The sequence below is a fragment of the Mycteria americana genome, chromosome 14 (genome assembly GCF_035582795.1).
Source record: "Mycteria americana isolate JAX WOST 10 ecotype Jacksonville Zoo and Gardens chromosome 14, USCA_MyAme_1.0, whole genome shotgun sequence".
NCBI classification, from domain to species: domain Eukaryota; kingdom Metazoa; phylum Chordata; class Aves; order Ciconiiformes; family Ciconiidae; genus Mycteria; species Mycteria americana.
Genome location: NC_134378.1, coordinates 14,579,997 through 14,593,690, shown reverse-complemented (window position 1 = coordinate 14,593,690; position 13,694 = coordinate 14,579,997). Strand labels below are relative to the sequence as shown.

The 13,694-nt window shown below is 39.0% G+C and overlaps 1 protein-coding gene across 1 annotated transcript; it reads right to left on the bottom strand.

The window, feature by feature from the left end:
* Positions 1 to 6,258: 6,258 nt before the first annotated feature.
* Positions 6,259 to 13,487, bottom strand: MTG2 (mitochondrial ribosome associated GTPase 2). Its single transcript, XM_075517218.1, has 6 exons — positions 13,189 to 13,487; positions 11,356 to 11,503; positions 10,581 to 10,696; positions 9,717 to 9,935; positions 8,103 to 8,241; positions 6,259 to 7,699 (listed from the first exon to the last, which is right to left on the bottom strand). Exons 1-6 carry the CDS (start codon positions 13,447 to 13,449, stop codon positions 7,305 to 7,307), a joined length of 1,278 nt encoding a protein of 425 aa, XP_075373333.1. The 5' UTR covers positions 13,450 to 13,487; the 3' UTR covers positions 6,259 to 7,304.
* Between the last annotated feature and the right edge of the window lie 207 nt (positions 13,488 to 13,694).

The following is a 13,694-nucleotide window of genomic DNA, read 5'->3' as shown; positions in this document are numbered from 1 at the left end:
CTGCCTTAGAAAAACACATATATTAGCCATTGAAGACAAGAACAAGCATAAAATATGTTCTGAGAAAATCTGAGCAAGTTCCTTCTTTATTCAATTACATTTGTGAGCCTCTGCAATTATTTTCTCCATTAATATATAAGCACTTAGGCTTTACTAGCATGAAAGTGGAAATACAGCTATTTTTTAGCTTGAATATTCACTAAAAGCAAATTTCCAAATGTGCGCTCATCAAGCGACCTGGTTAAATGTATTACTGGTTTTGTTCCAGACTAAATACATTAGGAAATTAACTTCTGTAGCACTAACTTAATTTAGTCTTAATATATAATTCTAGAACTGTTCTGTGTTGATCAGTTTCATAAGCCACTTCAATACATTTAATAAGCATTAAAAAAAAATCACTATATTTAGAACATTTAATTAGTGATAATTTACATGAATCAGCAGCACCAGTTAATAAACTGTACATGTTTCACATGGCAATTTTTGTTATTCATCCACAAATCAAGTTTTATTTACTGTGAAAAAAATCCTGAATGCCTTCAAAAAAAAATAGGAGATATCTTGAGTCAGCTCACAGAAAGCTCCTAAACGCTACAACAGACTGCAATACCATGAAGAGGGTAAAATGGACGCTGGAGGATTTTGTGGAGGGCAGATACGAAGCAGCATGCTGAACTGGGCATCTCTTCAGTGAGTCATGTATTTCTGTGCTTCTCTGCACACAGTTAGGTGAAGTACTTCGAAGCTACAGATGCAAATATGACATATACGGTTAGCTATAAGTTACGCTTGTACAAGGCACCTAGAATAAAACCCGTAGTGTTACAGGACTAGCACTGCACTCAATTATTTCCACATTCCAGGTCCTCTGCCTTGCCACAGATTTCCTATGTGACTGTGCAAGTCACTGGGGTCCAAATCCAGACAGATATTTAAATTTAAAATTTCTAAAATTCAGTGGCATGTAGGCTTTTCCCAGCCTGGCTAGATTTGGACCTCAGCCTCCTGTGATTCAGTTTCTATCAGTGAAAGCAGGTTAATAAATCACTCTCAAACATAAGGTATTGTAATATTAAAAAAAAAAAGATATGATGTAAACCACATGAAATTTTCATCCCTCAAAGCCATTTTCCTAATGATGATAAATTAGTTAATGAAGCTAGAAAATTTCAGTTGAGATAGAAACAGAGACGAGTTAGCTTACCAAAATAAAATACATTTTTTACATCTATAGTTACAGAAGCCGTAACGACCTTGCCCAGCTAGCATGGGACTTAACCCATAGTACAGATGGGCAAGCTTCAAAACCACATCTTCTGGCACTGAAGTTCTTGAATGTTACCAGTTTCTGTTTATCTAGACAGAGCTCACTGGCCCAATAATTGTTGATTTGAACTACTGTTCTAAACTTCCATTACATGTCTGGAGTGGGGGTGGGTAAATGAAGAAAATAAACATTTCTAAAATAATGCAGTAAAAATGTTGATTTAATACGGTGACCTTTTACCAGGTTATTTTTTAAATGTGATAAATGTGTGTCCTGTCTGGACAAAGCAAACTAGCTGCCCAAACTCATCTTCCTGATTTGTAACAGAGGAAAACAGCAGGAAATGAATAGCCACAAAACAGTACGATTTCATGAATAAGATAATCAAAATATGGATACTTCATCTGTAATATCACAGATGTCTTCTTGACAACCAGTGCTTTAGCAATTACATGGCCTCATGCATATATTTTTCTTCATAAGCATTTTCCACTTTTAGTGGAAGATTAATTTATCTAGATTTAGACAGTGAATAGCTAACTTCTATCAGTGGTTGATTACTGTGTGTACAAAGGAAGCACTGGGTGGGGATTCACATGTCTTTGGAAAACAGTGATGTTCCAATCTCAATGGTCATTAAGCACGGAAGAACCAAATGTCAAGGTTCAAATGAGAAATCTTTAAAGCTATGACCAAGCTTTTCCATATGCTAAAACTGATCCCAAACCATAGATGTTTTCTAAAATATTGACTCTTACCTACAGATTAATTGACTATCGATTTCTCCAGTTACAAAGGCAAAAAGGCACCCACTGAGGATTTGAATAACAAAAGATAATTTGTTCTGCAGTTAGTTTTTAGTCCTGCTTTTCAATCAGTGCTAATAAGTCTGGATCTAAGTGCATTTCTAAAGCATGCATTTTAAAAGGTGATTTAGTCTGTGTAAAACATTTGCAGCATATGTGAATAAGCACAAGGCTCTTCATCTTTTGTGCCTTATTTTACCCAATAACCATGACATAAAATAACAGCATTTGCGTACACTGCAATGCTACATTCAGGTTTAAAAAAAAAAACAAACAAAAAAACCATACAACAAAACCACAACCTGGGCCTGGGTCACCACTGCATTATGCCAGAGTGACTCCAATTAAAATTAATGGAATATTACCAGAATAAAATGGATTGTAACAAAGTAACCAGCCATACCCATTACCTCTTACTGAAATTGAGCATGCAGACATGAGTTAGTTATTAAACCATAATTATATGGTTTAGTAGTACAGCTAGTTTTTTGTCTTCACTCATCATTCAGGACATACATAACACACAAATACTTCCACCCTGGTGACATAACAGCAAAGAATAGAGCTTAACCAAGGAATGCACACTTCAAGGAGTCAAAGCAGTATTTCATATAAACAAGGGCAGAGAAAAATACAAACCTTGTGGATAAGAAATCAGATGCTGTTAAGGCCTCCTTGGAGAATTCGATTTCATTCAGGAAAGAGGAGATGAAAAATTACTCTTGGTGGGAAAATGAAGGACAAACACAATCTCAATATTAAAACAAGGCTGATAAAAATCTCGCTGCCTTTGTCCTACCAGCTATGTTTTGTGTCTCTGAAAAATGGGCACACACCACATACTAAATTTCAGAACCACATAGAGAAAAACCAAGAGTGCAGCCTGAAGGTAGCTTTGTTCTATTATCAAGAGTTGCAGAATCATCCCTTATCATTATTGGAGCACACATCTATAGCCTCCCCTCCAAATATTAATAACTTCAGTCTTTCCAGACCTCTGTAGTGCAGGCACAACTAATCCCAATTTCACAAGATGGGGAAACTTGTTAAAGGGGAATTATGGGCTACGGTGTCCCCAAAAATAAGAGCTCCCAAAGTAAAGGTAATCTTGCTACTAGTAAAAATCCATTTTTACACAACAATGATATTCATAGAAAGATTAAGCCAAAGCATATATTCATTGTCTTTTAATTTCCATTGCAGAGTTAACAGTTCAAACAACACATTAGCATTCCAGCAGCCTGCCTGCTCCCTATTTACGTTCCACCTGCCATGCAATTAACAACTCATCAAGTTGCACACCTGCAACACACCTAACCTCTGGTCCCAGCATTAACCTTACATTGCAGGTGTCAGCCAATGAGCCCAGTGAGCAATATCCTGTAGAAGACAAGAGAGCAAAGTTAGATTGGTGTTCTGTATCCAGTAGCTTGTACAAACACGTGCAAACTATGGCAAGGTCCCATTCTATCAGCACTAGCACCTCTGGTTCATAGCCATTCCTGTAAGTCTGTAATTTGAATCAATCTTTAAAAACAACAGGTTACGAGTTTTTAAACACATTCAAGTCAGAGTACCTATTCACTTACCACAAATTTACTTAAAAATAAAAACCACTATGAAGAGGCATACAATAGCGAAAAAAATTCTCCTTGCAATGGAAAAAGAAACCAAGTGAGATCTGATACTTCAGGCAGCCTTCACTTTTCATTGCGTTTGAGCAACTGGTGACCTACCACTACTTCAGTATCACAACTCTTAAGCATACCTATTAGCAGAATGACTACAGGCAGACATTACACAGCATCTGGTGTCACGTCCTACATCTCCTGCCCCGAGCTGCTGTCTGCACGGCCTCCCCAGCACTGGAAGCAGGGTGGAGGCGGCAGGCCTTGCTCTCCTCCCAGCACGGTGCTGCAGCAGAGCAGAACCGCTCAGCACAAGTTCAGCAAGGGTCTCATTTTTATTGCTGTCAGTTCAATTCATGGCAAACACATTCTGATTCACCTTTAAAAATATTACGTAATACCAAAAAAAAGTGCTTAACAAAACTGTATACATAAAGCAGATTGCAAAATATACCATGCTTAAACACACTGATGCAATGTTTTATTTAATGTACTGCAATGAGTCCTCAATATCCATATGTTTAAAAAGTGTGGTCCTTTTTAATGCTTGTTTTTGCATTAGCATTTCATTTTCTTTTTGTGTTCAATTGATACCACCTACACTTTCCAAGAACCTACAAAGGGGGAGAGGATTGCAAATAAATATAAAAAACCACAAGTACCACTAAAATACTCTTGTAATCATGTACTAAAAAGATGTATTCAAAAGATGAGTATTAGAACTGTAAAGTGCTAAACAAAATTATGGCTCAAGCTTCTCTAGGAAATATAAAATAGACTGGACTTCAATTCACATTAAAATAAGGCTTGTCAGAATGAGAAATAAAACCTCCCATCTTTTTCCTCTTGTCAACTTGAAAATCAAGGGTTTCAGCAGAGGAAAGCAAAAGCTAGTTAACGAAAGTCATACAGAAGAAAGCCACCAAAACACCTCCAAAACCTAAAACAAAACAAGCCTGCCCACCCCAACCCCAGCCAAAAAAACAGTGGGAAGAAATCCTATAGCAAATCATTCTTCTCCGCAACAATTCATCATTCTCTCTCTTAACCCAATTATTTTTTTCTTCTCTGTTCCTAGATGTAAAACAAGTTTCCTTTGCAAATACCTTATTTTTAGCAGAACCAGAGGTTACTCCTCAGTTCTGTACCTCATCATTAGAATGGGATGCAAGAGAGATTACCGAAGGAGCACTACAGAGAAACGTGACACAAGCAATTAACTCAGTATTGTGCCGAGCAGCACACAGCCACTCCTTTTGTTTGGCATTAACACAGGGACCTCTAGCACGAGGTTACTTCATTTGGTATAGATGTATATTGACTACGGTCAGTTCAAGCTCCTACAAGCAGTTGTTCCAACACTAAACCTGGAGCTATTTGGCACTTTCCATTGACAGATGAAGGAGTATGCGCTCCTGTAAAGCCTCTCTGAACACGGTAAGCACGTGGTTCAGAACTTGGTACTGTCATCTCAGAACAGGTGGCTGAAACGTTAAGAACAAAGAAACCAATTATATGATCAATAGGACATTCTGTTAACCTGTCTAGCAACCTGCTGTGCTTTTTGCACATCAGTACACAAAATACTCTCCACTCTAAGAAATGAGGTAGCAGAGCACTAGGAAGTAAGGGTGAAAGCTCCTGTGAGTACAGAGGCTTTTAAAACAGCCTCTGTCATTCTCAAAGACTGCCAAATACTACAATACACTCAGAGAGAGCACTAAGTATTTGTAGGTATCAAACATTCTGCAAAGAAGCTGCGCCAGCTTTTGTGTTCAGGCAATCTTCTCCTGGTTTTATTAAATGTGGCTGAAAAACATGTAGTAATAGAAGGAAAAACAACAGTGAAGCCTAAAAATGCTGCACAAAACCAAACAGAAGGACAGAACTGAATATTAACTTCTACCTAAGTCAGTTCGGTAAATCCCAGGAATGAAGCAAGTATGAAACAAACCATGAGAGCCACTTTGTGATTTAGCATTTGTTTTCATTTTTTGCCAATCATATTTATACCAGTATCACTGCTTATGATGCACAGATTACTTCCCACACCTGATCACAGACAGAAATACTCAGAATGTGAATTTAGGAGAGGTAATTACCTGTTTTGCCCATATTTTTATTTAGTAATTCAGGCATTTGAGTCGACATTGCACTTTTTCAGAATAAAAACCTGCTGCTCTTAAGAATAAGAAGGGGTACACGCTTTCCTTCTTACACAGGCAAAGCTAGTTCTAATTCATAATCATGATCACAGAGCTGACCCCAACACTGATGCAGCAGGAGGGTGTGAGTTGAGCTTTAATTCAGAGATTAAACAAGACAAACAACTGCCCCTTTCCAGTCACAGGCAGTCCAGGAAAAACATCCATCGTTCATGGAATCTGAGACAGCCAGCCTTTTAAGGATGCACCATTCAGAAGCATTAGAATATTAGAGATTAAATCAAACAAAATGTGCAAAGTGATAGAAGCAGAGAGAATTATCACCTTCTCTGTAGTGTACAGAAATAAGTTAAAGGAACACTACAGCTACAGGTTATTTAAAAAAAAACAAAACCATCAAGTAATTCCCACCACTGTTGACACAGTAGAAAATAGCCAATTTTAAACATAATGATATCCTTATTTGTAAGCTAGCAAAGCTTAACCAAAGACAAGTGATAGGTACATGTTTTATAATGCACCAAACTGTCTTTTAAACTTAACTACTGTATTTCCTGAAAAAACAAAGTCAAGTTTACAAACATCGTATCTTCTATTTTATGATGGTGCTAATGAGTATACTTCGTACTTTGCTGATGTGACAAAGTATGTGCAAAGTCTGTAATTCCCGGCTGCTGGTTTGGAAGGCAAAGTTAATCTGCTTTAAAGAAATCAAGAAACAAAGGCTCAAGAACAATTGTTTCTCAAGTGACTGTTCCCAGGCTAGTTTATACAGCTCCTTAGCTGCTGCCAGCATTTAAAGATAGTTAATTATTTATACTAACGAGGAAATAATTTTAATCATTAATTGCAGCTGTTTCATGCTCCTCCTCCCTAAAAGTACTAAGCAGCTGTGCTTCCTCTGAGAAAAAAATAAAACAACCAAAAAAGAGAACAGGAGAAAAGTTTAAGAGAAAATGACTGAAAGTGGTATGGTATAAAAACAGATAAACATGGGACCACCTGATTTTTATTTTAGAATTTTTGATTAGTGAAAATTGAGAAGTCACTTCAGTCCAATTCAGAAAGCAAGCCAGCATCTCCTGCAGATGCTGAATTTCAGTCATTTCTACTACACAGCACTTTCTTCATTCCATAATTAACTATCCAATGCCAAACAAGATCCAGGTTTCCAATTCAACACCCATCACGATTACAATTTTCAAATTTTGTTGTAAAACACCTGAGACACCTCAAAGGTGAACAAACAAAGAAAAAAATCTTTCCAATGCAGCAGTCCAGAACAAATTCACATGCTGTGCCACTTTCATTTTAAAAAAACCACAACCCATTAAAAAAAAAAAAGAAACAACAAACCAAAACCACAGAGATGCAATCTAATCAAATTATGATTTTTTTTTCCTCCTTCCAGTACAGTTCACAGTAGTTCTGGTTCCTACCACTTGACCGGGCTTTGCCCTCGTGATTGTTCTGTCTTCACATAATTGTCATACAGTTCTCTCAAATGCAAGAACAGTTCCTCTAGATTGTCTCCTGTCAATGCAGACAACGCAATGACCCGGTCATCTATCTGTTCTTTAAGGAGTGGCAGATTGATCCTGGACTGAGCAAGGTCAATCTTATTCCCAATGACAACACAAGGCCTCTCAGACAATCCTTTTTTATATTGTTCCAGTTCATATTTTAAGTCTTGCAGCTGAATCCATGGCTGAGACACTGAGAGATCCACCACATACAAGAGAAAGCGGCAGCGTTCAATATGCCTTAGGAAGGCCATCCCGAGGCCCCTGTTTTGATGAGCACCTTTTATTAGGCCAGGAATGTCAGCAACTACAATGAGAGAAATTTCACAGTGAATCCAACATATCCAACAACAACTAAAAAACACCAACCCCAAACCCCCAGTCTTTTACTGGCCAGTGCAAGTACTTTTACAATTATATCTCAATGCGTCAATATTAAAGCATACCTGTTGTGAAGTTTGGCTGCTATTATCTTTTAAAACCCCTACATTTAGATTATTCCAGTGAAGACAGAATATGGATCGCTAGTTTGATATTAAGGGCACATATAAGTGAATGTGAAATGGGCTTTCAGTATTGTTTTGTTTGAAGTTCTTTAGAACTAGCAAGAATTCTACAGCACTGCTAAACTTACTTCTGCAGCATTTCAAAGAATAACCCAGGTGACACAAATTGCTACCAAGGTACACACAACGTACTATAATTCTTACCTGCTACTTGTTCGTAGTCTTGATAGTGGACAATTCCGACATGGGGATTTAGGGTTGTGAATGGGTAGGCAGCCACTGCTGGCTTTGCCCTGGAGATTGCTCTCAAAAGCGATGATTTGCCAGCATTGGGAAAGCCCACCTGGAATACAAACACTCATTAAAGCCACAGTTCTAGGTTAATCCTGATAAAAAAACCTGTAAGCTTTTGCAGAGGTGGCAAGGTTCTTCCAGCATGAATATAACAACATTAATTTTGCGTACTTAGTTCTGAAAAGCATCCTGGTTTCCCTTTTTTGTTTCTCCTAAACCCTGTTTTATTTATATCTGTATTTTCTCATAAACATTAAATAGATCAAACACAGAAGGGTCCCCTTAACTTTTTTTGTGCCATCTTAAGTATATACTTTGTTCAGAGCCAAAAGGGTATATACCATAAGATCTCTTTTATCCCAAAATAATGTTATGACACTTTGCCCTGCACTTCCCATTTTATCTGTGTTTTCTAACTCTGATTTATTATTTTCCAAAATAATTCAGAATTGGCTTTGTCCCTGATTCGGTAACATAGTTTGGCCTGTAAGTAACCAGAATGCCTACAAATTTGGGATTTTCATAGTCTCGACATGAAAGAATTAAATTGAAACTTGGCCTTCTGGGGAGAAGGCAAGAATTTAAACAAACCTATCCCAGAAATGAAGTTACTCTGGCATATCCTATGGTTGACGGCTACAGAGATGGTCAATCATCCCCAGATGAAAGTGCATCAGATCCTAAATTCTCCTATTTGCTGATGTCAGACACCCTGAATTCTTGAGGAAGTGAAGTACAGAACAGATTCATCTCAGATTTCCAAACAGTGCCAAAAATGTGAGAAGTGGAACAGACTGTCCAGCTGGTCAGAGAATTAAGTGTATTGATCCACCAATGCCAACTCTTTTCTTAGTCTCTAAATAAATTCACAAAATTCTGCTAGACCAGACAGTTATTCTGCAGTTGTTGAACTACAGCAAGAACTCTTTGCAGCAAAGCATAATTTTAACTGCTTTACCAGACCATATTAAAACATTTCCATACTTAAACATGAAAACAGCTTAAGCCCTAAATTGACTTAGCATTCATGTCGAAATAGTATTTTCATTTCAGAGGATGCTAAACCTGGAACTAACAAAGTAGAATGTTTAGTATCTATAAAAAGAGAAATATAGGGATGAAATAGAAGATGATTTGACCTTTATCAATTTTCTTTTTTTAAAAAACCAAGAAAACAGAAATTAATTTAGAAGAATTCTCCATACTGTTCATCTGCAGAACCAGCAGACAAAGCCTGCTGTACATCATCAGTAAGCCTGTTAATCACAGATGAATCTTGCACATTGCTTTTCTATATATAGTGTTGATTTTGGTGAAAGTAGGATGACATCAAGTAGCAAGAGTGAGAGCTCTGCAAATCACTTTGGACACCCTTCTACCAAGTAACAGCAAGAAAGCATTGAGTTGCATCTCTAAACAAGCAAGCCAAAAGGCTAACAAAAATGTTATTAAACATTATTTCTTCAGTCAGTCAAGTGTCATTCTACGACGGTAAGGAAGTTGAAGAACCACAGTGACACTCACCAGTCCTGCATGAGCTGTTGTCTTGAGTTCCAGATGGAGAACCCTCTCCTGTCCTGGCTCTCCTGGAGTAAATAATATTGGAGCTCGGTTTTCATTGGAAAGAAAAAACCGATTACCTTTCCCTCCAGCTCCTCCATAAGCTGCAACATATTCTTCACCATGTTGAGTGAGGTCAGCCACAACTTTCCCATCCTCCTTAACCAATGTACCTACAGGGACCTTAAAGTGAAGAGAGATGAAAGCGTTACACTGAAGCTCAAACTCTGCAGCAGAGCTGTCTTCAGCAGATCCTTTACCAGCTGATTTCAGATTTGTTGAAAAGCATTCCTCCATATTCTCAGGCTGGGGAATCCAGAAAGAGAAGCTTCATGAGGCTCACTTTCTGGCGCCAAACAGCACTGTCAGACATTTACGCGTCATTAAAATGTTAACAGTACCATAACCCTCTTTCTCTCCTTTTATGCAAAAAAGCCTAAGCACGGTAATGAGCTAAGAAACATATTGTAGGTGTGCACCAAAACAGGCATGTTGAAGAAAAAAAGAAAAAGTATGAAAGAAAAAAGTCTGCTCCTATTTAAGACGTTCTGTGTTCTGATTGCTCTAGGCATACGACCCCTAGAAGTAAAGCAAATCAGAATCATATTTGTTTTGGCCAGATGTACCTTCCAAAGAAGTCTAGTTTTTTTTTTACAAACAATTTAAAGCAGCTTGGCCTGCCTGTGTGCCAACCAGCCCTGTCTCAAAGACAGCACACAAGGCTCCCTGAAAAAAAGCAAGAGATTTTCTCACAATAAGGTCATCCAACTTGAAAATCAGCAATGTTAATACAAAGCTAACACGAGCATGCAACCTTAATTTACTTACTTTAACATACATGTATGCACCATTAGCTCCGTAACAGTTTTTGCTTCCTCCTTTCTCTCCATGAAAACCCTGATAGAAAGGGAGGACTGAAGAAAGTGACTTCACTTGCTGGTCAGCTGTAAAGCAAAATATACATATTTTAAACACATTGTGTTAGCAGAACAGGCACAGAAGAGCAACCTGTTGACTGTTCTTTCCCTTTCCGAATATTGCATGAATACATATCCTATTTACTGTCTCAACAACAACATACCAGGGAAAACTAATATTAATGTAAGTTGTGATGAAGTTTAACTGCCTTTACTTAGGTTTATTAATCATGCACTTTATTATGTGGTCATTCCAAAACCAACCATTACAAAATACTCTGGAAAATTCATTTGCTTAGATTAGCAGATTTTGCAGCAGGGTGGTGGCAGAAGTAGCTTTATCCATCGTAAGTAATATTTTACTCTTTATCCAAGAGTAAAATTTGATCAGATCCCAGCCTTATCATAACATAGGCAGGCACTAGCCACCAACCAAATACCTTGATTTTCAAAATGCTTTCTAAGGCTGTCAGTGTCGTTTATGTCCCTGTTACCACAGCTCAGGACAAAGCTTAAAAAGCAAAGACATGTTATACAGAAATAACCATTTTAACATTTTTTATATTTACATTCACTAGCTCCCACCATACAAACAGTGTGCGTAGGGTTGTTTTTGCTGGGGGGAGCAGGGGTGGGGTGTTAAGCAATAAGACAACATGAAACAAAACAGATTTAGCGAGTTTTACCTTTCAAAATGACATGACCCCCATCACCTCCATTTCCACCATCAGGACCTCCAAATATTTTTCTGGGTTCACTATAAAAAGAATGACCTCCTCCTCCTCCTTGTCCTCCAACCACACGCACTTTCCGGTGATCCACGAAATAGCGTGTCTGTAAAAAGGATGGGTTTTGTACCCTTTAAGTACAGTTTATCAGTCATCTTCCAACAAGCTGATTGTTTTGCAAAACTTAGTAACATGCAGACCTGCTATTTTTAGTCATGATGAGCTCTATTCAACAGCAAAAAAACCCCCCAGAACTCTGCTGCCATTCACAGATCAACTAAATACAGCATACTAAGTATAATAATAAAGAAAATAGATCTCATTTTTCCAGTATTTTTAAGAACCCCCTTAAAAGTACATGCCTGAGGCTATGTTGATAAAACCTAATGCAGCAGCTCAGATACCAGACGTACAAAATTCACTTTAAGAGAACTAATAACAGGAATAGTATCCTTATAATACAGTTATATAATGCTGACAGGTGGCTCAAGACAGCTACCATACTATAAACCAAAATCATTCAGTAATTGTGTCCCTGTTACCTGTCATGAAAACAAAAATTTAAAAAATTATATACATAAACTTTTTATTTCTTTAAATTGAACTGAAATTTGCAAAAAGGACATAGCGCATGTGTGGGAGGGATGTTCTCATACCGATTCACGCTTTCTATACCAGGTGATGAAATTAAGGCAAACTTCAATTTTCTAATAATTAAGAAAAGTATTAAAGACAAAGAACAGAAAGTATTTGCAAACAGAACAAGCAGAGGAAATCTTAATATATGTCACAACCAGTTGCTCAGGGGGTAAAAAAGATATAGTGCAAAGAAAATCACAGATCTGGTCCCTATTTCTGACATGAACTTAATATTTGACTTCTGGCAAACTAATCGTGCTGCACTATGTTTCAGCTCTTCTGTCAGCAAAACAGGTTTGATGATATTTACTGATCTCTAGGAAGCGGGCTGAAATTCCCAAGGGAAAAGATTAGAGAAGTACATTCATACAGGTAGGTGAAATTGTTTATATATCATGATGAAAAGAGAAAGTACGACCTTGACCGTGGTAACTGTCAATTACTGAGGGACTTCATGATGAGAATGAGCAATACGCGTCACTAATTAAATAGCCCAAACAGTATGCAAGGGAGAGAAAGTCTTACTAGTATTATGATACCAAGATAAGCAACTGAAAAAAAAAAACCTTAACTGTTGATAATTAAAGTTATACTATGACCAGTGATTTCTTAAAAAGCCTCTTTTAGAAAAGTATTTGGCACCACCACACGGCGAGATAGGAAACTATTGCTTTAAATAGGAAGTGATTTATTGATCATTAGAAAATAAGATTTTCCATAGACGCGTAATTAGAAAAAGAACATGAAGAAAAAGTTCTAGGACCCTGCAGCTTCTCTGACATAAAATACTGTCTGTTTGGCAGCTGACTACTATGTAAGACTATAAAAACAGTGAGAAACAAAGCAGTTATTTCAGCTTTAAAGCTACGTAACACTTTTGCTTTCTCGACCTACGCATGCTTTCAGCCCCAGCGGCTGAAGGTACACTTACTGTTACTACAACCCCTCCGAGCACCAATAACGTCACACGGTAGACTTCTTTCCTCACTATTCACAAAGTTAATCAGATTTTAGAAAGATAGTCCCTCACATCAAGAGCATGTATTTCATCGCTGTGAGGAGAGAAGCTGTTTTCTAACGCGTGCATGGGAGGTGACCACCCAGCAAGGTAACTGCACTGCACCCTACAAGCTGATTTACTCTAGAACTCACCAGTTTCCTTTCCGAAAGGACTCTTTTTTGCCTCAGCCGCCTGTTCTTTGAGCACCTCGCGCAGGTTGTGGAGAAAGTCGGCTGCCGGCCCCCCGCCGGCAGCGGCACCGGCCTGAGGAGAAGGGGGGCCGGCCTCCACAGGGGCCGGCCGCCCAGCACGGCCCAGCACCGCGGCAGCATGGCGCTGGCAGCCGCCGGGACAGCCCGGCCGCCCAGCACGGCCCAGCGCGGCAGCAGCACAGCACTGACAGCCGCCGCCATAGTCCGGCCGGGGCGCAGCCGCAGCCCGCCCCGCCGCTGGGAGCCCGCCCCGCCCAACGGCCGCCCCCCGCCGCGCGCACGCGCAGCTGCGCCGCTGTGGAGAAAGCGCGGGAAGGTGTGTTCTGCGGTCCCAGGCAGTTTCTCTCTAGTTCCCCCGCAGCCCGGGGCTTCCCCTCACGCCGGCGGCCGGCCCGCCGTGCCTCGCAGCGGCCGCTCTAAGGGAGAGTGTCGAGTCCGGGCACCGG

What these genes read in the sequence shown, in the direction of transcription:
- MTG2 (XM_075517218.1), bottom strand. Translation starts at nt 13,449, where the DNA reads ATGGCGGCGGCTGTCAGTGCTGTGCTGCTGCCGCGCTGGGCCGTGCTG. An exon ending in TCCTTTCGGAAAGGAAACTG is followed by an intron (nt 11,504 to 13,188) that starts GTGAGTTCTAGA and finishes TCCTTTTTACAG; the next exon opens with ACACGCTATTTCGTGGATCA. An exon ending in AGACTACGAACAAGTAGCAG is followed by an intron (nt 7,700 to 8,102) that starts GTAAGAATTATA and finishes CTCTCATTGTAG; the next exon opens with TTGCTGACATTCCTGGCCTA.